The 21,933-nt window shown below is 42.9% G+C and overlaps 1 protein-coding gene across 4 annotated transcripts in view; it reads right to left on the reverse strand.

Moving 5' to 3' along the window:
• Positions 1 to 21,933, reverse strand: part of STARD13 (StAR related lipid transfer domain containing 13) — a 297,209-nt gene that overhangs the window by 18,243 nt on the left and 257,033 nt on the right. For 3 of the 4 annotated variants that reach the window (XM_037375884.1, XM_037375886.1, XM_037375885.1), the window contains 6 exons: positions 20,621 to 20,692; positions 18,458 to 18,539; positions 10,593 to 10,656; positions 3,936 to 5,314; positions 2,360 to 2,533; positions 164 to 323 (listed from right to left, as the gene is read on the reverse strand). In XM_037375884.1, the coding sequence (XP_037231781.1) occupies positions 164 to 323; positions 2,360 to 2,533; positions 3,936 to 5,314; positions 10,593 to 10,656; positions 18,458 to 18,539; positions 20,621 to 20,692 (1,931 nt within the window). The remainder of the gene's footprint in view (positions 1 to 163; positions 324 to 2,359; positions 2,534 to 3,935; positions 5,315 to 10,592; positions 10,657 to 18,457; positions 18,540 to 20,620; positions 20,693 to 21,933) is intronic. The other variant, XM_037375887.1, reaches the window with a different exon arrangement.

The following is a 21,933-nucleotide window of genomic DNA, read 5'->3' on the forward strand; positions in this document are numbered from 1 at the left end:
GGATTGGCACCAAATATCAAATCACCAGAGGAGATCTGGCCCAACACGAGATACAACAGTCTTCACATAATTCTGGTATTAAGTACAAAAAGGTTCACCATTGCTTACTTAGGGTGGCTTTTCAGAAAAAAGATCAACGGAGTCCCTGAAGTAAAGTCCATACCTGATCTAGACAGTTGCTCCGTAAGTAGCGTAGCGCTTGTTGTATGCTCTGGGGAAGAGGCTGTCCTGTTCTCTGGACATGGACGATCAGGGGCACACCAAAGACGTTCTTGTCCTTATAGTCAGGGACTTTCATCCGCTTCATGAACTTTGGCACAGACCTGAAAATTAACATGAATATGCTGCATGAAAATATCAGAGTATTTACACAGTCTCTCTGAGTAACACTTCTGGCAGAAATGGGTAACTGGGGCCTTTTTTATCAAGATGGTAAAAAAACATTCCACACACAATACACTGACACTTTACAGTCTATATAATTGATGGATATCTTAACAACTTTTACAAGTAGATGGCCTCTGGCTCTAAAATATAGCATAACTATTTGTTCTGACAAAAACCTTTTACTATACAGTTGTCATCCAGCTGAAGCCAACATGGTTTAAAGGATGCATTAGGGACTCAAAGGAATGGCCCAGCAAAGCATAGTGGACAGGGTATCTGAGAGAAAAGGAGGTTCACTCCTCTAACACACTGAACAATTTTTATACTACCAGTTACATGATTTAGTGTCTCTATTAACTAAGAATCTACAGTAATAAATGATGGTGGAAAATCCCTGCATGGCAGATTCATCCCTGGTGTTATATGATTTATTTTAGTTGAGTAACCAAAGAGAAGCTGGTGAGCTTGCTTTCTTCCAAAAATGATGGTGAAAATGAGAACAAACTGGATTCTCTTTGTGAGAGTCATGACTGCAGTGGAATTAAAAAAAAAAAAAACAAACAAAGAGGATGAATATGACCTGAATGTGACAAAGACTTTTCTCATCTGTGTGGGAAGGAGACAAAACTTGGATTAAATGACCTACTGAAGGAGTACAGCATATAACTTTAGAGCTATTTAGCGTTCCACTTCTATAAATCCTTAGAGACTGATTATACAAACTGAAATACCTGTTCAGGAGGGAAAACCTCTGTACAAACAGCAGGATCCAGAATTTGTTGTATTCTAGTCTGCTTATTTGGACTTGGTTAAGGTGAGATTCATTTCAGCATGGACGTTATCAGCTAGCCACAGGGAGCTGCACCAAAGGAGAACAGTGACCTGAGGGTTCATCTTTCTTAGTGAATTCTAGCTCTCCAGCAGAGATTTGAAAGGAGTTAGCAGTCCAGACTGCCTCTATACCCACCATGCAGTGAGGCACCTCTGGAGGGTGACCCAAACCCTCAGCCTTGGATAGAATTAGCTGTTCTTCGGAGTTGCCCGTCTTTTTCCACTGACCACAACAGCCGACCAACTTGCTCAGATTAGACTTGGAACTTTTTGGTGTGGCTGATGTCAGTGAGGTAAATCTCAGATGTATCTGTTTTTCCATTTCTAAAAGAAAACTTGTCTTATCTGGCTCACAGCTGAATTTAGTGGGATTCTGGTGAAGCGCTTTGAACATGGAAATCACAATGTAAATGTCACGTCGTATTATTTTTGGACTCAGTGCCTCTGAAGGTTTCTGTTACCCTTTTGATTATTTCTTGGATACTTACAATCTCTTATCTGTGCCCACTTCCATTCTGGTATACCTCACTCTGTGTGGCCCAACAGGGTTCGTACACTATTAAACATGCAGGTTTCTCTAGCAGGTTGCTACTGAAGGAGCCACACTGCCAGCATTCATGTCCACCTGCCCTTCTGCCCTGGGTGACCACGTAGCTGTTACCCTCTCACATGGGTCCAGGCCTAGGCTAAAGCTTGCATCTTTTGATCTGTACAGAAAAGCCCTGTAACTGTTCTAACACCTCTTCTAAAGCACAAACAATATCAAATACATGAAGTATCAGCAGCAGCTGTTTCTTTTCCAATCACAAAATGAGTTCTGGGGAAGACTTACTGTAAACATTTCCTACTTTTAATCACTCTGTCCTACTCCTGTTTATTTTTCTGGAACTGGAGCATTGTGAGAGAGGCTGAGGTTGTCTGTTAGAGCACAGGAATGAAGTCAAATGTCCAGGATCTATTTCTGACTTTGCCACTGAGTCACTGAGGCAGCAGTGGATTAAAAGGGACAGTTTCAGATTCTACAGCTGAAGTCAGTTGTTCCTCCTGATTGCATTTACTGAATTTACTATCAAAATAACAGCATTAGGAGAAACTGTCCTCTTCTTAAAATATCTCTTTTCCAGTTATTGATGGCACTCACCAGGTCCAGCCATGTTTGTTTGACATGGAGTACTTTTCCATGATGGCAGTAAGACGAAGCAGCGAGAATTTTTGCAGTAGATTCAGTTGGGCTGCTGACTGATTGCTGATGTGAAGTGATGCAATGGAGTGGCTCAGGTGATGAGAGATTTGGAAACTATGCCATCGTAATCGCCTTTAGCAAAAGAAACAATAGAAAAATCAGACAACCGCTTTAACTGGGCAGAAAAAGATACTGTGAGATAGGGCTGGGCAATATACAAAACATACGTAAACATACACACACACATTACTGCTCATAGTGTGTCAAATAAAAGAAAATGTAGCTTGGAGGCAAATAAAACAATTTGCTCAATCTCTTTAGTTTGGGAGATGTTTTGATTTTTTAACATTAGATTCACAAGCGAGTGTGGGTCCTGTCCATGTACTTGGGGAAGCAGCGCTGCCTGCTGCGCCCTTTAGCCCACACACTTCCAACAGGATGTGAGAGATCCAGACTCAAATGTTCTCTCCCTGACTCAGAACTGGGATTTGACGCCTGGTCCCTCATCTCCCAGGGGACTGGCCTGACCACCAAGGTATTTGGAGATGAGGTTCTCCAAATATCTCTATTATTAAACACTGAAGGACTTTTTCAAGAAGGGACTGAACCCTGCGTCTCCTTGGCAAGAGCCGTAACCACCAAGCTATTGACCCACTTGCATCTTCTCTTTACTCCAATGCACTTTCTCTATATACTGGATGCATTGGAAAAAAAACATCATTTCAGTTTCTTGTTTTGCTAAACAAGAGGCTCGAATCCTAAAAGCTTTGGCAATGCTCTTTCGCTCAGTAGTTTCCTTGAGTTCACTTGCTTGTGATGGTGGTGAGCAAGCGTGGGCAGCAGTAAACCATGGCACGGCAGAATCCTCTGTGAGGACGTGACAAGACTGGTGGCAGATCAGAAAACAGCAGGTATTTTCTCACTGCTTTTGCACAATCAAAGCCACCATACACACAGCAGTATGGATCCACAAAGGCCTTTACCCAGGATCATGCTCCCTTGGCTCAACATGAACTCATCCCTCTGAATTAAAATAGGTCTGCAAACTATTAACAAAACCCACTTTTCACTTTTATTAAGAAGCTAATTGTATACCATGATTTCATCCCATCATGTAAGGGACTGAGGCAGGGTAAGGCACAAGGGGATACATTTTTAAAGCAGACCAGTGCATAAAAACAGTGCACAAGGCCATTGATACATAAATACTGGGGTGCGTAACTTCAAAGACAAATTGAAAATACATCTCACAACATATACAGGGTCCTACTATGTAATCAGTCAATCAAGAAAGAAAAAAATGCCTGAGTTTGCTCTTTTAAACCAATTCTCAATTGATTCCACATAAGAATTTCCATAGCAGGGCATCCTTTCTCCCGAAGTCCCACCCTTCTCTGGGAAATCCCCATGCCCGTACAGGATAAGTACAACTGTAATGATACCCTGCACCTTCTGACTCCCAGGCCGAGAGCTTCTGCTTCATTATGGATGTGTGTGCAATCTGTGGACTGGTGTACAAAATTTTGCTACCTACCTGCTTGGCCTTGTGAGCGATGCTCCCACTCCAGAGTCTCTCCTGTCCCTAACACCAGTGGCTTCAGATTCATTCAGGGATGTTCCATCTCTGTCCATGTCACTTGGTGTGGTCCGGCCATCAGAGACAGAGTTTCCTTCAAAATCAAGAGTGATCTGTGTAGGTGACTGGAAAGGCAATGATGGAGATTCCCTGGCTGACACATCGTCAACTGGCAGACCGGGCAACACATTCTTTGACCAGCCATCTACCACCTCCTGGAGGCCATTGACATGTTGCAAAATGTCATCTAAATGAGGAAAAAGGACATCTTTCTCTAAGTCCAGGAGGTCCCCAGTACTAGCATACAAGTGTGAACCTGGCACATTGTCATAAATACTAATTCTGCTCTCTTTAGGACAGCAAGCCATCAATCCAGACTCTTTTGGAGTAGAGCAGTTCTGCTTTCCCAACGAGATGCTGCCTGTCCTCCAGTTTACACTGTTACTGTTGTCTGTAGGTGAGAGGCTTTCAATAGAAAGTGCCTTCGGGAAGGTCCCCGGTTTGTGATCCTTGGGAATATGCACAACCAAGTTCTCTTGGGAATGAAATTCATTTTTGCGGTTTTGGTCCACGACTTGCCGTAAGGCTGTTCCTGCCAAAACATCTAGGTCCTCCAGGTACATCCCACCTCTCTTGTTTGCTTCATGACATTTGCGTTCCTTCAAACACGGTGTGCTCACCCCACTGCTGCTGTTTTCAGACTGACTGCTGTCACTGCTGGATTTGGCAGAAAAGGAAAGTCCTCTTTTGACTGAATCTTGTCCTAAGTTTTGGAGATTGCCATTGACTATCTCTACACAGTGCATATCTTTCAAGGATTTCGGCTCATACTGGAGAACAGGTCCACTTATCTCTAAAGGACCTGTTCTTCCCGAGCCTTTTAGTTTTCCATGCACACCTTTTGCTTTTAGTGTCTCCATGCGTTTCAGAAAGGTTTTTGCTTTGGTTCGTGTTGGTTTCTCATTCTTCAGGTTGTCCTTGAGGGGCAGGGCGGTGTTTATCGCAGTGGAGTCTTGCAGCAGTGTGCTTTCTACATCATGTTGGCCAGAGCAGTCGCAGGTCTCCCGGGCAGCGCTGCTGGTGCCGGATTGACTCCTGTTGTCACTTCCCCCACTGCTCTCACTGTGAATAGATGAGACCTCAGGTTCACTCAGATCTGTAAGGACACTCTCGCTGCTTGTTGTATTTTTCATTTTAATGTCCCCAGCAGATCCATGTCTGTCCGATCGGTGAAGCAAAGCATCAATGTCGTCCACCCGAGACCATCGTCTGCTTGTTCTTTGGAAAGTCCATTTATTACTAATAGCACAGAGGTCTTCTTCATCTGAATCTTCACTCTGCAAAACAGCAAGTGGCACATGTTAAAAGCGGGTGCTTTTACTCATTATTTGAATTAATGTGGTTGTGCTGCTCTTCCATGTGAACAACAGGTGGTAAAATCTCCCTGAACCTAGTTTATGAAAGATTGGTCATCAGTCCTTTCATAACAGCCTCTACAACTTAATTGTAAAGACCGCAGCGAACATCTTAACAAGTCAGAAATAAAAGCCTGATCTCTGTTAGTGAGCTCATGAGTCCCATCAGTGCCTCAGCTACTGTGGGGCAGATTGCCTGTGCACTCAGCTGTGTAGGACTGATGCCCATGGTGACTATTTAGAAAAAAAAAGGGGGGGGGCGGGATTTGAAAGGTTCAAGTAGAGGGATCCTAACTTGCAAAGATGGTGTTGAAATACACATGATAAACACTGGGAAGTAGGTGGATACTACAGCAATGTGAACCATTTAAGAAACCAAGACATCAAATACCCAGCACTGCACTTAGTTTTGCAGTGAGAACTAAGCAAACATGTGTAAACTTCACAGACCACATATATCTAACAAGATTTATGTTTCAGGAACATAACTACAGGTGAATAGCCACAGTGCTTAAAATAGCAATAAAAAAATAGTATCTGGAGGTCTCTTAGGTTGGGTCTGAGTGTAGGCAACAGCAGGCAGTGGAGGCAGCTGTGGAGGTGTGGGGAGGAAAAGCAGCCAGGCTCAGTCCTGGATGGGGCCGCATCTGCAGTTGAGGTGAGCTTTCCTACAGTGGCAACCACTCTCTTCATTGCCTTTGCCATCAAGGGCACCCCAAAGTTGGTGACCTGCAGCTTGTCCCACCATCTCTGGCTTGCCCCAACCTCTCCCGAGGCAGCAGCAGCCCCACAGCCTTTCCTACCCTTATCCCTCAGCCTGGGGGGGCACACAGAGTTGTGCTTACGTTTAGGCAGCTCCAGGAGCTACTCTGCAATGCAGACAACATGTGCCTTGAAAAAAAAAATGGACAAAAAAAGCTCCCCCTATGACATTTTTCTCATCTGTTTGCTCAAACAAAAAAGATATATCTTCAGCATGAAGCGCGCAGTCAGTGTCGGACTCACTGTTCTCTGGGGATGCGACGCCCACAGCTGCTAATGAGTATCCTTCCCGTGACTTTGAGCTGGGTTTATACTGCATTATTCTTGTACATTTGTTTTAAAGCAGAACAAACTAACTTCACCTACATGACATCCAAACAGCTCTTCACATTCTCGGAAGCAGTATGAAGGCAGTAAAATATGACAAGCTGTCAGACTAAAATGAGGTGCTAAACCAGAAAGACTATTTTGGGACTGGAAAAATTCTCATTTAAAAAGTCTATTATTAGAAGTATTTTTTGATGAAGTTTTGATGGTAAAGTTATCTCCCATCTCTGACTAGATCTCCGCCAGCCTCTCTAATTGAAAAATGTAAAATAAATTTTCCAAGAACACCCAAAACCTTAAATAATATGAAACCTCAAAAGATGGAGATTGGGATCAGTGGCATGCCAGGTCTCACTAATGCCATAAGCTTTTGCCAGTTTATTCATGTCAGCCAGATATTTTAGATCACGTCCAAATCATAAAGTAAAATACACCTATGAAATTTTGGGTTTAATCATTCCTCTTTTATCTGTTAACAATGAGGTGTGCAGTGGTCCTGCAGCTGATGTTAGTTCACAGGAATGAATGGAGATCTTAGTTCTGTGGCTAGCTAGAGAGAAAAATTAAGCAGCTAGTGAAGTGTCAGAAAAGGGGGCTAGAAAAGGCTAAAACTGCTTTAGCCACTTTGTCTGCAAGGAAGAAAGGGTGTATCAGATGTCTCTACCCTCGTTTTAGCTTCACAGTTTGCTGTATGCATATACGAAGTGAAGGACTGCACAGACTCAGGCACTTAAAAATCCATCTATTGTGGTCTTAGTAGTGCCACAAAGTGCGTATTTTAACAACCGCAAGGGCATGTACTTTTAAATATTTAGCAGCGGTAATTATACCTACAAAGCAAACCACCACTGAAGTTCTGATGGCACCAGCCAACAGGCTAAAAATATTTTTTTGTAATTTATTGTACATCCCAATACGCCAAAGGAACCTTAAAGAAGACTCTCGGCTGACACAAATCCCTGTAGTTGCAGTGACATTACAGGATGAACTGCCAGGATTTAGCCTGTATTTTCTACAAGCTGGAATCGATTAAACTAGCCAACGTGGTAGAGACATTGTGAAAAACACCAAGAGGAGAGCACAGAGTAGGAGACAGAAATAAACATAAATTCAGTGGTAAATACATTTTAAATCATTTTTAGAGGAAAGTAAGTTTTGAGATTTTTTTTGAGAAAGTTGAGAGAGATGAACAGAAATGGTAGTAAACAAGTTTTGCCTTTAACCACAACAAAGGTTGGATTACATTCTGCCGAAAAACCATTCAGAAAATGCAGGGGGGGTTCAGTGTCAAAATTTGCAGCTCAATAAAAAATGGTTTAGTTTTGTGGCTTTTTTAAATTGGTAACGAAACATGCTTGTGTTTCATCAGAAGCAATATCAGACAAATGAAATAGCTAGATATTGAAATGCTGCCATAGTGACTCACTCCAAATTCAGCTGCACTGTGAGTCCTGTGACATAATGTGCTTTTCTTTTGATGGAATCAGTAGAAATTCTGCAAACCACGAACATCCTGAATGACCCACTGTTCTTGTTAGATATCAGTATGCCCTGACAAATAAGACTGTCCTGAAAAAAATGCAGAGAGCACTTTGCCAACTGACATGTCACCAGCTATAGGGACAGTGGATCAAGACTAGGTCTGAAAGCAATGATTCATCTTACATAGGCAGAGCAGACATCTTGGAGCAGTGACGGTATACTTCTACTGACCTAGGGTGAAATCAAGTGCAAGGCTTTGGAGTGTATTCAAAAGTCCATTTAATACCATTTTGTTTGGGAAGACGAGAAGGGGCAAGTTTCTTGAGGAGTGACTGATAACATATGCCAAAGAGAAAGAGGTTTTGATTCACAGATTCGTCACAGTGGATTTAAAATAGCACAGCTTTTTGACTGAGGGTGTACTTGCCTGAGATACAGAGGGATGCTAACAAAAGGCAAAAATCTGTTTTATTTGCGGTGGAATTCTGCCACATTTTTCCAGCTGGGGGCAGGAATTCTCATAAATCGACAGCTGCAGAAGGCAGTTAATCCAAAGTCTAATCTCTGTCTGTCCAAATCGCTTACGGACGTTATTTGCAACACATACACGAGGATTTCTGTATGCATCTCGACGAAGCCAAGGGGAAGAGAGCAGCCCACAGTGTAGACAGTTTGGGTGGGAGAGCGGGCGGTGGGGAACGCTTACGCTGTGCTGGCTTTCACAGTAACCTTGCCCGGCAGCTTGCTTGGCCATATTTTGATGAATCACCCAAGCAGCTGTGCTAGCCTTGTGCAAACCTGCTATGCTGAACCTCCATAGCAAGCTGATTTTGCATTTTATTGTTCAGATCACCCATACAGACTATTAGGAAAGGCAGTATCTACCGCAAAAAAAGTTTGCTTCCTTCAGTGTTCAATTCCAGACCCAATTTCCAGCTTTTACACTTGCATTTATATTTCCTCCTGTCAGCAGTCTTTCCTCCCTCTTCTCTCTCCCACATTTTCTTCTACTTTCAGGTGCTCTGTATCTGTCATCTCAAACCTCCTTCATGCCCTTTTTCTCTACATTTTTCTGTGCTCTGCTTCTTCTTGGCCTTGTGTGGGTATGGACCCAAGTAGCTTCTGTCCCTCTGAAAGAGTACCAAGCAGGGCGGTCCCACTTCCATAGCAAATTAATGGTCATTGGTAAGGAGAGCAGCTGAGGGCTTCAATCCGTTCAGAACAGGGAGTAGTGGTAGCAAAAATCAATAAAACCCAAAGATGACAAGAAAATTCTCCTTTCTTTAACCCAACATAATCAGACACTTAAAGAAGTAAGCAAGCAAGCATACAAACCTCACACTGAACTCAAAATATTTGTTGAAGAGAAGGAGAGGAGCTAAACAAAATTTCCAGAGGACAATCAGTGTTCACTGTATGTTGCTTTTCATAACTCTGCCTCTTGTGCAGCTCCAGTATCTCTGCTTGAACAGAAGCACACAAGCTCGTGGATGCAAACCAGACACCACTCCAAGCCATTCAACAACATAATCAATTCAGTTAGTTTTTGCTGAAGGACCTCAGCCTCCTCCTATAGTGCCTACCTGCCCAAGTCATAAAGTTATTGTGTAGTCAGGGGATTTTGCAATTCCCTCTCTCAAGTATGATGTGGGTGTTTGATGTGAAAGTGTTGGCACTTATCAAAGAAAAGAAAAACCCATCAGGTCTGAAGCAGTGAAGAGGAGAGGTCCCCGTGGCTCCAGAGTGGAAAAAATGCAAGCTAAAAAGGCTACCTACACAGAGGAACAAATGGGCATGTGCCAAAGGCAGAGTATCTGGACATTAAAACCATTCTTTGTTCAAGTTCCCTCAAACAGTGAATAGAGTATGAATAGACAGAATCTGCAAAGAAGCCAAAAATGCAACTCTCAGAGGTAGTTTTTAAAAAACATTAGACAAACATTCTAAGGAAGGAAAAACAGACAGCAAGATTTCTCAGAGTCAACAACTACCGTTGTACACTACTGAAGAGCTTGGAGGAATTTGTGACCCGAAAACTAAACGTTCAACAGTTAATGTCAGACATGTTACAAAACTCTCAAAATCGACAGGCAGTTTCTGCAGTCCTTGCTGAAACCCTTCAAGCTCAAATAATTCCCATGTTACGCAGGAACTTGTAAGGATGACAGAGTTTATTTTCATGTTCTTAACTGGGAATAAGTCAGTACAAGAAATAAAGCAAGCTATTGTTTTCATCTGAGCAGCTTCCATTTTTTCCAAGCAGGATTTTCCATTGTGTACTCACATGGCATTGGCAAACAAGCCAGTCTAATGAAACCGCACTGTCTTTTCACCCGCTAACTTAAATTGCACATACATACATTTTTCAGTACTGTGTGTGCCCTTTTAACACACGTAGTATTGTTCCTGCTGTATTAGTCACCGTCTTTTTTCTAGTTTATTTATAATTTCAAGATTCAGCAATTCACGTTATCATGCATCCAGATAATGCTGACACACGTGTTCAAAGTCAAATACACTTAACTTACTTTTAAGAGTATTACTGACTTAAAGGCTAAATTGGGGGGTGGAGGGGGGGCTTATCATAAAAGCCAGGGCAAAGCCAGCACTTTTCATGAAGTTTCCTTACCTTTTTTCTTTGGAAGTTCACATCGAGTTTCATTGAGGCGCACTTGTTCAGTGTGTTCAGTCGTCTACAAGGCAAAGCAAATTCAAAAGATTAGCAGCCTCTGATTAAAGGGCATGACTTTTCGTAAGTTCAAAAGTTTTTCTCTTATCTGCCTCTAGGGTGCCAACTGCATACAACAGGCTTCAGAAACGATACTGGTCATGTTATTCCAGACTATCAGACCACTCTTTAAAAAGGAATCCTAGCTTCACATTACTTGACAGCCTGGTTTTATACATTGTTTTTTAATTCATAGACATTTAAGTACTTAGCAAAGTAAACGGGTATAAGCAAACAAACAAACAGTTATAAACCTCTGATGGCTGGGGAAATGACAAGAGAAGGAGGAGGTAAGTTGCCTTCTGCAGGACCATAAGATAATTGGTCTAAACAGGGATTTCAAAACACTGGTGAAAAACAAAAGAAAAAGATGCAGCTGCTCACTTTATACAGTTAACACCTCCTTTAGAATGTTGACATAAAGAACTGCTAGCAGTTAGTTAAATGCTTCTCCACAGCCAATAGTCCCTTTCCCATACCTGTGGATCTTATAGACAGGTTAACACACCCAACATGTAACAAATCTAACATATTCAAAAGTATTTTTAGTTATTTTTCACTATGTTCATAATGATGTTACCAGGGACTCTATAAGGCTTCTGCTCCCTAGATACAAGGCTATTCCATGATGACAGTGGGTTTAAATGGCAACCTGATAAAGATGGAAAGTGAATGTGTGTGCGCGCCCATGTGCAGAGGCAGAGCACAAGAGAACACCCTCTTTCAATAGAGAACCTGCCATGCTGATCATACCTGATTAGGTGGGTTTTATACTTAAAGATCCCGGGTCATGAAACCAACCATATTCAAAAATCAGAGGCTCAGAGTTAGGTATGTTTGATTTTGAATGTTTTCCAGATTTAGGGCTGAGTTTCACAATAGAGGCAGAGTGAGAGAGCCATGTGCCCACAACGCTCTCCTGTAGGCTGCCTGGGTCTCCTGTGTCTTTGCAGCAAGAGCTGCCCCTGTTGCTTCTGGGTCTCAAGGAGAGGCTGCAAATCTCCAGAACTGATAGAATTTAAAATGTATGTGATAAGTTACAAGGACACAGAACAAAGTATCAAACTGATAATATAACCTCTTACATAATATAAGAATATTATGGCATTAACATATTCCTCCCTGGAAGTTCTAATATTAGAAATTCTTTCAAATTGCCACCATTAATAAAGAACCATCCCACCAAATGTGGATTTTTCTTTAAAAAAATACCCTCACAAAATATCACCTACTCATTTAGATAAAATACTCCTCCCTAACTCAAGCCAATAAACCGGTTATGCCATATCAGAAATGTCCTGTGCTCACCACATTAATGTGAGTATAATGCATGCACAAGCACACCCTGCATGCATGATTGTAAAGTTCTTGAAATAAATTTCAGGATTAGTGTCTCTGTAGCTATATCTTCAGCCTCCTGCCCACAAATCCTCCTCTGGGATTACATCTATTATTGCAAAGCTCATCTTTTGCCCAAACATGGAATTTCACAACCCGAAGTTGCATTTTCTTGGGGCCCTGGGGCTGAATAATGTTCAGCGCTTCTTTGGAGTGCAAAATGTTTAAATTTGCATAGTTATATGAATTCCAGATATACAGAGGCACAGACACATTTTCAAAGGACTCCAGCCCAACTTTATATCCTTGGAGACAGCTTCCTCCAAGAGGTGAACTGGAGGCTCAGGTCAGAGTTCCTACACCTCTGCATTAGCTGGCCTCTGCTGAAGGGCCAAGTCTGTAGCCACATTTCCACACCGATGTGCAGCTGTGTGCCACCTGAGCGCTCGTAGCTGCATACCTGAGTCAAGCTCCCACTGCGTCTTCACACCTTGACATGGTGAGTGGCCAGACCAAGGATGAGGAGGTGTTCGCTGCTTCCTTGACCTAAATGTGTCCTGCAGGGCTGACCAAGAGCCATGCGTCACCTAAATTCACGCGCAGAGGCTCAGAAATCCTGAGAAGCCATGCCTCCTTGTAAGATGCTCATCAACTCTGAAATCCAAGCCATTGACGCCACCTCCCTCGCTTCCACAAGAGCAGGCACTGAAGCAGCTCTCCTGAGAAAGAGGGCTGTCTCCACAACACTCCCTGGCAGCTAATCTCTACAACTGCCTCCTCAATAGTTTACAAAAAACTGCTACACTTATTGCCTATTTGCAGTTGTTAAGGAGAAGGTGTAGAGAAAAACATTTTAAATACAGGGACCAGTGCTCCTTCCATTCCCTATGGTGTTGCTTGCCTTCTAAAAACCAAGGAGCAAGCCACGCACTTCAGGAGTGGGATGACAGGGAAGCAACAGCCCTTGACATACCCTTCGCCCTGTTTGCACCCAGGTACCCCTGTACATGTCCAGTCAATGGCAGAAAGTGTCACGGCACTTCTATTGAGAAGGGCTGCTTCTTCAGCACAGAAAGGCACAGAAAGCATGTGATCAAACCAACAAGAGTATCCAAAGCCATCGCTTTCCCACTGACAGCATCCAAAAGGGAGATCGTTTCAGCAGGGACTTGGAGGTCATCTCTATAAAAGTGAGTACCGTTACTTAAACTGGAGGCTTGGGAAGCCCCAGCTGCTTTCTAACCTGGCTTTGCTTTGAAGAACTTGCTCTGTCAAAAACAAAATTACTTTTTACTGGGTGCCAAGGGCTCAACCTCAGGTCTTAAACTCACCCATCTACAAAACATTGGCATGCTTTCTGGGTCTCTGCCAATGCTGTGGAAAGATTTGCCAGTGAAACAGAGAACTAATGATTGCATTTGTGAGCTTCCCTGGTACTAACAACTACAATCAAAGCCAGTCTGTTTCAACTTCTTTTGCCTTGTTGATGTGCCAGCCATGGCAGAAAGCTTTTCTCGTCTGCTTAAAGTTGTTAGATGACTGACAGCCAAATCCTCAGCAAATCTTACACAAAACCAGAAAATAAAAGTCTCTGGCTATAAAAGGCTGTCACCAATGTCCCAGTCGAAGTGAGAAAAGCACTACACTTTGACGACACTGCTTAAAACATGGGAAAAACTGCCTGTTTGTAATGTTATCAGAACACAAAATCTGGACTTGAGAAAAGGCAGGAAAAAAACTCCATTAAATAAAAACAAGAGAGGTGACTATATAAAACCCACATCATCTAGGATGCATTTGAATGCTTCTCTGGAAAGCTCTGCAGTGTTCATAGGAAGCCTGCAAAATATTTACTATAGCTAGTGCTTCACTGATGTTAATTTTATTTCTTCTCCAGGCCATCACAGGTAAATTTTTATGGTTTGACGCTTCTCTCTATGGAGAAACATCATCTCTATGTTGAAAAGTGTCCCTTGAAACAATACTTAACATCACTAGAGCGATTCAGGTGCCCAAACAGAGGCATCTGGTGCTATTTTAGATTCCCAAGAGTATCAAGCCTGGCCTTAGCTGCTGCAGGTCCTCTTGGTCCAGCCAGCCCATGGAGAAGTCTGGGATACCTTAGGAGATCTAAGGTGGCAATAGACACAGGTATTTAGGGCTCTGAATCCCAACCCCAGTGCTGTAATTATTAACCATTAAGTTCTTCAGAAGCAAGAAATCTCTGACTTTCGCTCCTGTACAGCCCTAAGCATGTTTACAAATAAATACTACCTTGTAGCAATGCAGGATCCGACTAGCTGGAAAACCTTGTATGGGAACTGTTGTCCTGCTTGAAGAGCCATCCAGACAATAGGAAGACCACTTTGAAGGGACTTGGAACTCCATGCATTCCCCTGGACCTGTTCTGCAGCTGCTTCCAAGCAGCTGGTGGGGAATGCAGCCAGAAGCACCAACCAGTCATGCAGGATGAGGCACGGTGGGGAGGGCTAGCATGGACAGCACTGTGTCTCCTACATCAGCAGATCTGCACATGTCCTCTCTTATGAAGCATGACCAGGCAAACACACTATATAGTTCTGTAAACTCCCCTCTGAGGGAAACATGACACTACCCCTTTGTTTTATCATTATTCCTATTCAAGTTTAGGTGCTGCATATACATGCCCTTAGCTGGCTGCTTCTGGTGCTGTGGGAAGAGGACATCCAGCTCCTCATGATGAGGTCTGAACACTGAAAAAGGGTCCTCCCAGTACTGTCAGGGCTGGTGTGTGAACCCTTCACCAGCATGTCCCTGCTCCACCAGTTCTGTGCATGAAAAGAATACACTGTTTTCCAGTCCTACCACTTTTTATCATGGCTGCCGCTGAGCTACCTCATAGGTGACATGCTCACAGGAGGTGAGTCAACCCTCCTTGAGGTCAATGGGAGCCATTCTACTGACTTCAGAGGAGGGGTTTCCATACTGCATGGGGAGAGCTGGGCTTATCTCCTAACAGCACCTAGCGCAATGTAACTCAGCAGATGATACTGACTATACAACCATCATTTAAAAACGCTAATGGAAAGATGTCCCATATACGGCGACGTTTTGGTCATTTACAAGCTATCCAAGAGACAACAGCTATGCAAAAAAAGGCTGCTGGCTTCTTGGCACAGGTCAAATGTTAAGAGTTTGGGTTAGAGGCCTATGTATCAGACCGTTACATACTTGTTCTTTATATTCTTAGTCACTGTATTTACGTGAATACAAAAAGTACAACATGGCTTGGCTTTTCCTTTTCACCCTCTTATCACAGCAGCCACAAAAGTTCCCAGAGCAGAGTTGGTTGCTGCTATTTTGGAAATGACACAGAGATCCAGCTATAAAATTTTCATGCCCAATTATTATTTTGGCAGACTGACAGTGCTCGCCTGCAGATTGCATGGCAATTTTCTATTGTTCATTACTCAATAAAATCTGAGTGGAGTCTCTTGATAGATACGTCTCTAACCCAAAGGCCTCAAATTTGGTCTTTACTCTGCCAAATTTTAAATGATATTGTAAACAGCAGGAGTGTTAGAATATCTGAAACAGGTCACTGAAATCTTTTGCATCAGGGAGTCTCAGGCTTTCTGACTAAAATACTACCTGCTACCTTAAAATAAGAAAAGTTCCTCTGCATTTGTGCCTCATGTTGTCTTTTATACTGCGATGCCATAAGAAAACTGATTGTAAAATGAGATTGAGAGTCTGATTTCAACCCACAAGAGCAGAGAAAATCAGTGTTTATGCTAGAACCATTACCGTTCAAAGCTAAAACTGTTCAAGACGATTATCCACTCCAGCATTCCAGCTTTAAAATTATACTCCAAATAAAAATGAGAAACCCATATTTTGTTCAGTACTACAGGCAGAATGCACTGTTAGTCAGTGTGAAGGGCTGGTCATGCATAGCTTTGAGGACAGTTTTGGGTGTTTAAAGAATGGAAGTTTGGCTCCCAGCCTGGGAACCGGTGCATACAGAAAAAATAACCAACCTTATTTTTAGCTTTCTGTTTGATGGAAGTGCACCATAGCCCGTGACACTTGTATGATACACTGGCATGCACCCTGTAGTAATGCTGCAACAGACCAAAGCAAGGGTAGAAAACCAGCCACAGCGGACAGCCAAGCTACGAGGATTTCCAGTACACTGGAAAACTTGGAAGACGCTGGTTTGATAACTTAACACAGTAACAAAGCTGCTACTGGGGGCAGTGGCTGACACTCTGCTGCTTCTGATGAACCTGAACCTTGACATTTTGCACAACTGCTTTTTACTGGTCGATCTCAGCTAAAGGTTTGGAGCTGCTGAGCTACAGCAAATTAAATGTCTGCAATCTGAAAAGATTACCTGTACGTAACACTTGTATTTCTACTGAACTAGTATATGAGGTGTTATTCCTTTTTTAGATCTAAAACTCCCACAAAAATTGAAGTCAACAGGTGTTGTCTTCTGAATAAAATCATTACAGAAAAAGTTACTAGATAGTCATAAACCCCTTTTTTATTATTTTTATTATCCTTTGAATAAAATAGTTTGGAAAGATCTCTGTCTGTACTTATGTACTACAGGTCTCAGCAGTATCACTTGATCTAGACTGATACAAAGCATTTTGTCAAATGAGTACATCTACCCAGCTGCAAGTTTAATTTCCAAAATCTCATCTTTTAATAAAAGAAAACCCCTTCAGCCTCTAGCTGTTCAGCTCACAAAGAAATCCTTATAAATGTATCAACCGAGTGTAATTGCAGGTGTATCTGTGAGTCTACAGAGAGGTCAGGGGAGCAAGAGATGAGCTGTTCCCATGTAGCTGTGTAGGTGCTGGATGCCTGGTGACCATGATTAAAGTACTACCATTGCCAATTACTTCAGAGAAGACTGGGGAGAGCCACAGAGCTATGCAAGACTGCACCTCACTGTTTGCTCTCACAAGAAAGGGACAGGGACAGACATCATACTTGCCACTTTAGGATGGTCCTCTAACTTTCTGGGAAAGGGCAGACGGGAAGAGATATCAACCTCCTACCACTACTACTTTCCAGTTCCTAAACTACAGCAAACTATGTCTTCCACCATGCCAGACTGAAGCAGGGGGATGCACGTATGTGTGTGAGGAAGGTTTTCTCAGGCATGGGCATAGCAATCCCTCCCACCAAGCTGTAGAGGATAGCAGTGGATCAAGTCTCTACAGTTACTCTGCTCCCTGGCATCCTTGAGCGCAATCGCTGAAGGATCCAAGCCTTTCCTATTGATTTATCTTCAGACACAAAGGCTGTTACACAGAGAAAGAGAAGATTCTGTTCTCCATAACCATGATAGGCGAAATGAGAAGCAACAGGTCTCAGTTGCAGCCAGGGAAAGTATTCTGACAGCTATGTCCAGGAATTGCCTGGATCCTCCAGGAAGGACGGCATAGCCCAGGAAGGAGAAATGGACTAGATGCACTATCTTCCATCCCTATTTTCTGTGATTCTCAGAAACCCTCTCTGCAGACCCCATCACAGACTCATTAATCCCTGCAATGCACAGTACTATGTGTAGTGGAACAGCGTACGCTCTCTGATGACATTAGCCACAGCTGCAGAAGGGGTAACAGAGTTTTGTCCAATTATCTCAATGTTGATATTGTGAAAGTTTCCATAACGTGTAATAAAGCCTGCCTGGTTAGGGGCCAGATGCTCTTTTGTCCTTACTGAAGAGGAGAGAAGCAGAACCCAGCCTGAGCTGAGCACAGGAGAAGGAAGAGGGGAACAATGCCTCTGCAATGTGGTTTTGCAAAACTGCCACAGAATTGCTGCTTCTTGAGTCCTGGGGGACAGTACTTGAGCAATGCAATACGATACATTCATCACAGGCAGAGTATAAAAATCTAGATAAACAGCAAACACAAGCCCTCTGGGAGGGGCAAACCAGTCATTAGTTGTAGCAACTGTAGTACTGTGGGGTTCTGGTCCCACTTCTGTTACTGGTGCCAAAAGCAGAGTACCAATGGAATCACAGCAGCATGAACACTGCGTCTGCTGCCAGAGAAAGTATTTGCTGGATTCTGTGCAATGGAGTTTCATCTCTTCTGTTGTGCTTGGATATAAGGGTTATTTGTGTGCAACTCAAATGTACCTCTCGTGTTCAGGTTTTGCTTTTACTACTGTTAGACCTTTCTTAAAAGGCAGGTGTTTCAAATCCATTGGATTTGGGTCTTCTCAAATCATATGAGTGTAGTGGGGGTCCTACTCCAGGATTTTCCTTAAGAGAAATGAATTCAGAATGATAATGTTATAGATATCATTGCTTAATTCATGTGGACAAGCAAACATCTCTGCTGCTGCTTCTGCTGCTATGCTAACAATAATAAATCACCTCAAGTTTTTAAATTATCAGAAAAGAAACTTTGGGTGTTATTTACCTGCAAAGAGGTTCTACAAGGTCCTTGTCAAGAAAATCATGATCTTTCTTTACTGCAGCAATGTCAATAGGAAACTGGGAGTCTATAAAAGGAGACACAATATTAAGATGACTGCTTGCTAGTCAAATGAAAATACATTGTCTACATCTAAAATGCTTTGCATGTGCTTGCTTACTGAAACCTAGTACGGCCAATTTTACTCATCTCTGGTTCCCTTCCAGCTGTATCTGTGACCCCTTCAGTCACTTTTTTTTTTTTTCCTGTTAAAGGTACAGTTGAATGTCCTGTGCACCAAAGAGACAGCAAGATTATTTCATTTTGGCTTTAATAAGATACTTAATTGTTTAGCTGTTGGGTTTGTTGTTTTTTTTTTTTAGTGCCTAGCACAAACGAATAAGATCAGGGAATTGCCAACACACTTTCTTCATTCACATGAGCAACAAAGTTCTCCATTCTCATCACAGTTATTTGCTCGTTGTTATTATTATACCACATCAGACTTTTCCCATGGAACAGAAACGTTCTGTGTTTTTTGCTTTTAATACAGCCCCCAATAACAATTTCAGACAAAGGGTTACTCAGGTAAAAGAAACAAAAAAAAATGAGCTGAATTATAATCCCCAATATTAACTAAAAAGCCAGACTAGCGTGCTGGAAGCTGACATTTGTAATGAAAAGTGACATGGCTGCAACACATTAGTGGGCTCTGTAACAGTGGGATGGGTTCCAGTGCTGTGGCTGCTCTCCAGATTGCTCTGCCATGCTTAGGTACCACAGCAGGATGCTGTGATACAGGAACTGCAGCCAGCATTTTCAGACACTAGTGCTTAACACTGACATAATGGATGCCTGTAAAAAGGACCTTTTTTCAGAGACACAGACTGTCTAGAGCATGTATTGACTGCATGGGAACTGTGGGAGCCCAGCACAGGTTGTTTTTTGGAGGGAACATTCCTTTGAGTTCATCAGGCAGCAGGCTCTCCTTCCTCTGGGGAAGTTGGTATCTGAGTTACTCTGATTACAAAGCAGACACAAAAGTATTACTGAGCACCCAGGGACTGTGACAGACACACATCTATGTCAGCTTTGGTGTGGCATGCTTATTAGTTCCTTGCCGGGTTTAACAGAGCCTGCCTGGCTCCCGCAGAGCCACCTGGGCATCTCTGCATGGTGCTCCTAGTCACCGAGCACCATCAGGACCCAGGGCCTAGCACCTGAGCCTTGAGATACCTCAGCTGGCCATCAGAAGCCATGGAGGTGTCCTCAGCACCATGTTCCCACTGCCCCCAGTCCCACATGAGGGGATGGACACTGTCCAACTGGCTCTCTGCAGAGCTGGCTCTGACCCGTGAGGTTTCTTGGCCATCATTCCATGCATGGAGCCGTGCTGCCTCCAGACCCAAGCTGACCCTGGAAGGTGTCCAGCGGCATTTGGCAGAGCTGCACTTCGGCTAATAAGCCCGAGTGGGCCTGAGCTGGCTCTGTGTCTCTGGCGGAGAGAATAAGCAGTTTGAGGAAAATGAGGATCAGCTGCATCAGCTTCAGTTTCCTTCTCAGCACTGGGCTAGGGAGAGCAGGAAAAACCCAACCCCAGTCACCAAACTGCTCCCGGAGGCAGCAGCAGTGCAGCCACTCGCCCTGCCTCGGGGACACCGCTTCGCTGGGCACAAACTGTACAGCTAGGGAGGGGACACAGCCATTTGCTTTGAGTTAGCACCAAAGCTTTTCTTGCTTTGCAAATGTGAAATGCAGCTCAGATTATTCCCTTTTGGTAACTTTGCAGAGTTTTAAGTCTTATTTTCAGTAAGACTGAAATTTTCAGTAAGATTGAAGTTTTCATTAACTTTCAGTGTTTTATTTTAGATGCAGTTCAGGAAGTTTAAAATAAAGAGAGACCTATGTATTTGGGGTTTTTTACTTGTTTTTTTTTAACATTTGAGGTTTACACAAACTATGTCCCTCATTTTTTTTTCTTCCCATGGCTATGAGGGCAAGAATCTTACTTTTCTTTAGGCACTGGTATGACTCCAGCAGCTGAGGCTTTGTGAAGCAGCCAGCCATGGCCATAACTCAGTCAAATGTAGAGCTGGCTGTCTGCAATCTCTCCTGGCAAGGGCCCAGTGCACTTTCAGTACTGCAAAAAGAGAAGAAAAACCCACTTACCCTCATAGAACTGAGCATATTGGGGAAATCCAGCCGCACGTAACCAGTCACACGCCTCCTTTGCTTCGATTTCTGAGAAGAAAGAAAAGAGAAAAAAGTTCACACTTTGTTATTTCGCATTAGAAGTTCTTTTAATTACAAGGAAATAACAAAGAGACTTGGTAATAGCTGTTGGTTGCTTAAAAGTACTGTCATCACTCTGAAGTATTTCTTTATAGCACCCTTTATATATAACACCTTATATATAACACTTTATAGAGGTGAGGGAATCATCAGCTGGACAAGACAATAGATGCTCCTGATTCTGGAGGTGACAGTAGGGAAAGGTGAGCATGAGGGAATGGAAGAAAATCATATTTGAGAGGGGGACTACCTAAGACCTAAAAGCTTTTTGCATGGGAGAGGCAGATCCACACAGTGCAGTTACTAAAGCAGCAGTAAATACATGTCAGCTACACAAAAACCGAGGATAAATTTTGAAGTGTCTCCAGTGAAACAGACTTTGTGCACTCCAGCAGTCACACATGGTTATGCACCCAACCTCTGAGATGACCAATGCATGCTGACAGTGGGGTACCTCAATTTTTACCAAGCTCCGTCGGTTTATTTTAGGGAAAGCAGCGTGCCAGGTCCAGCTCTGCCCAGCACCCACACTGCCTGCGTGTGCAGCTGCTCCCACAGCAGCTGGAAGAACAACTGAAAATAGACGCTCGCCCAGATAAACGTGGGCTTCTGGGGAAACCTGGGCAATGTGTCCTTGCTGCCCAGATACAGATCAGGATCTACCACATGTACAGTTCCAGTTTACAAGATCAAAGTCAAAACACATACCTGCACCTCTTACATTTGCAAAACACAAAGGAATAGACTGTGCAGGTGTTGAAGAAAGTAGACATTTTATGTTGCTTATTATTCAACCTGAATGAACTAGTCAAGGGTTTTGGCACATTTGTGGTTGTAAAATCTAGGCAGCAATAACACAAACCCCTAAATATAATGCAAGGAATGGAACTGGAAAAAGAAAATCAGACCCTTGTTCTGCTTGTTCTGACTTGCATGCAAAAAATATTCCAGTTGTAAATCTGTTTTCTACTAAAATACATTTTTATAGATAGGAGATGCTGGCATGAATTTTTTGCCGTGTAATTCTGCTCAAGTCACTCATACCCTTGATGACTTCACCCACTGAAGCTCACCATAAAACTTGCTTTGAATATACTGTACAGTATGTGACCCAAACACCTTTCTGATCTCTAAATGCCAGCAAATTTTGTTGCAGAAATCAAAATTCAGAACACAAGGTCTATGTATCA

This window comes from Falco rusticolus, chromosome 2 (genome assembly GCF_015220075.1).
Source record: "Falco rusticolus isolate bFalRus1 chromosome 2, bFalRus1.pri, whole genome shotgun sequence".
NCBI lineage: Eukaryota > Metazoa > Chordata > Aves > Falconiformes > Falconidae > Falco > Falco rusticolus.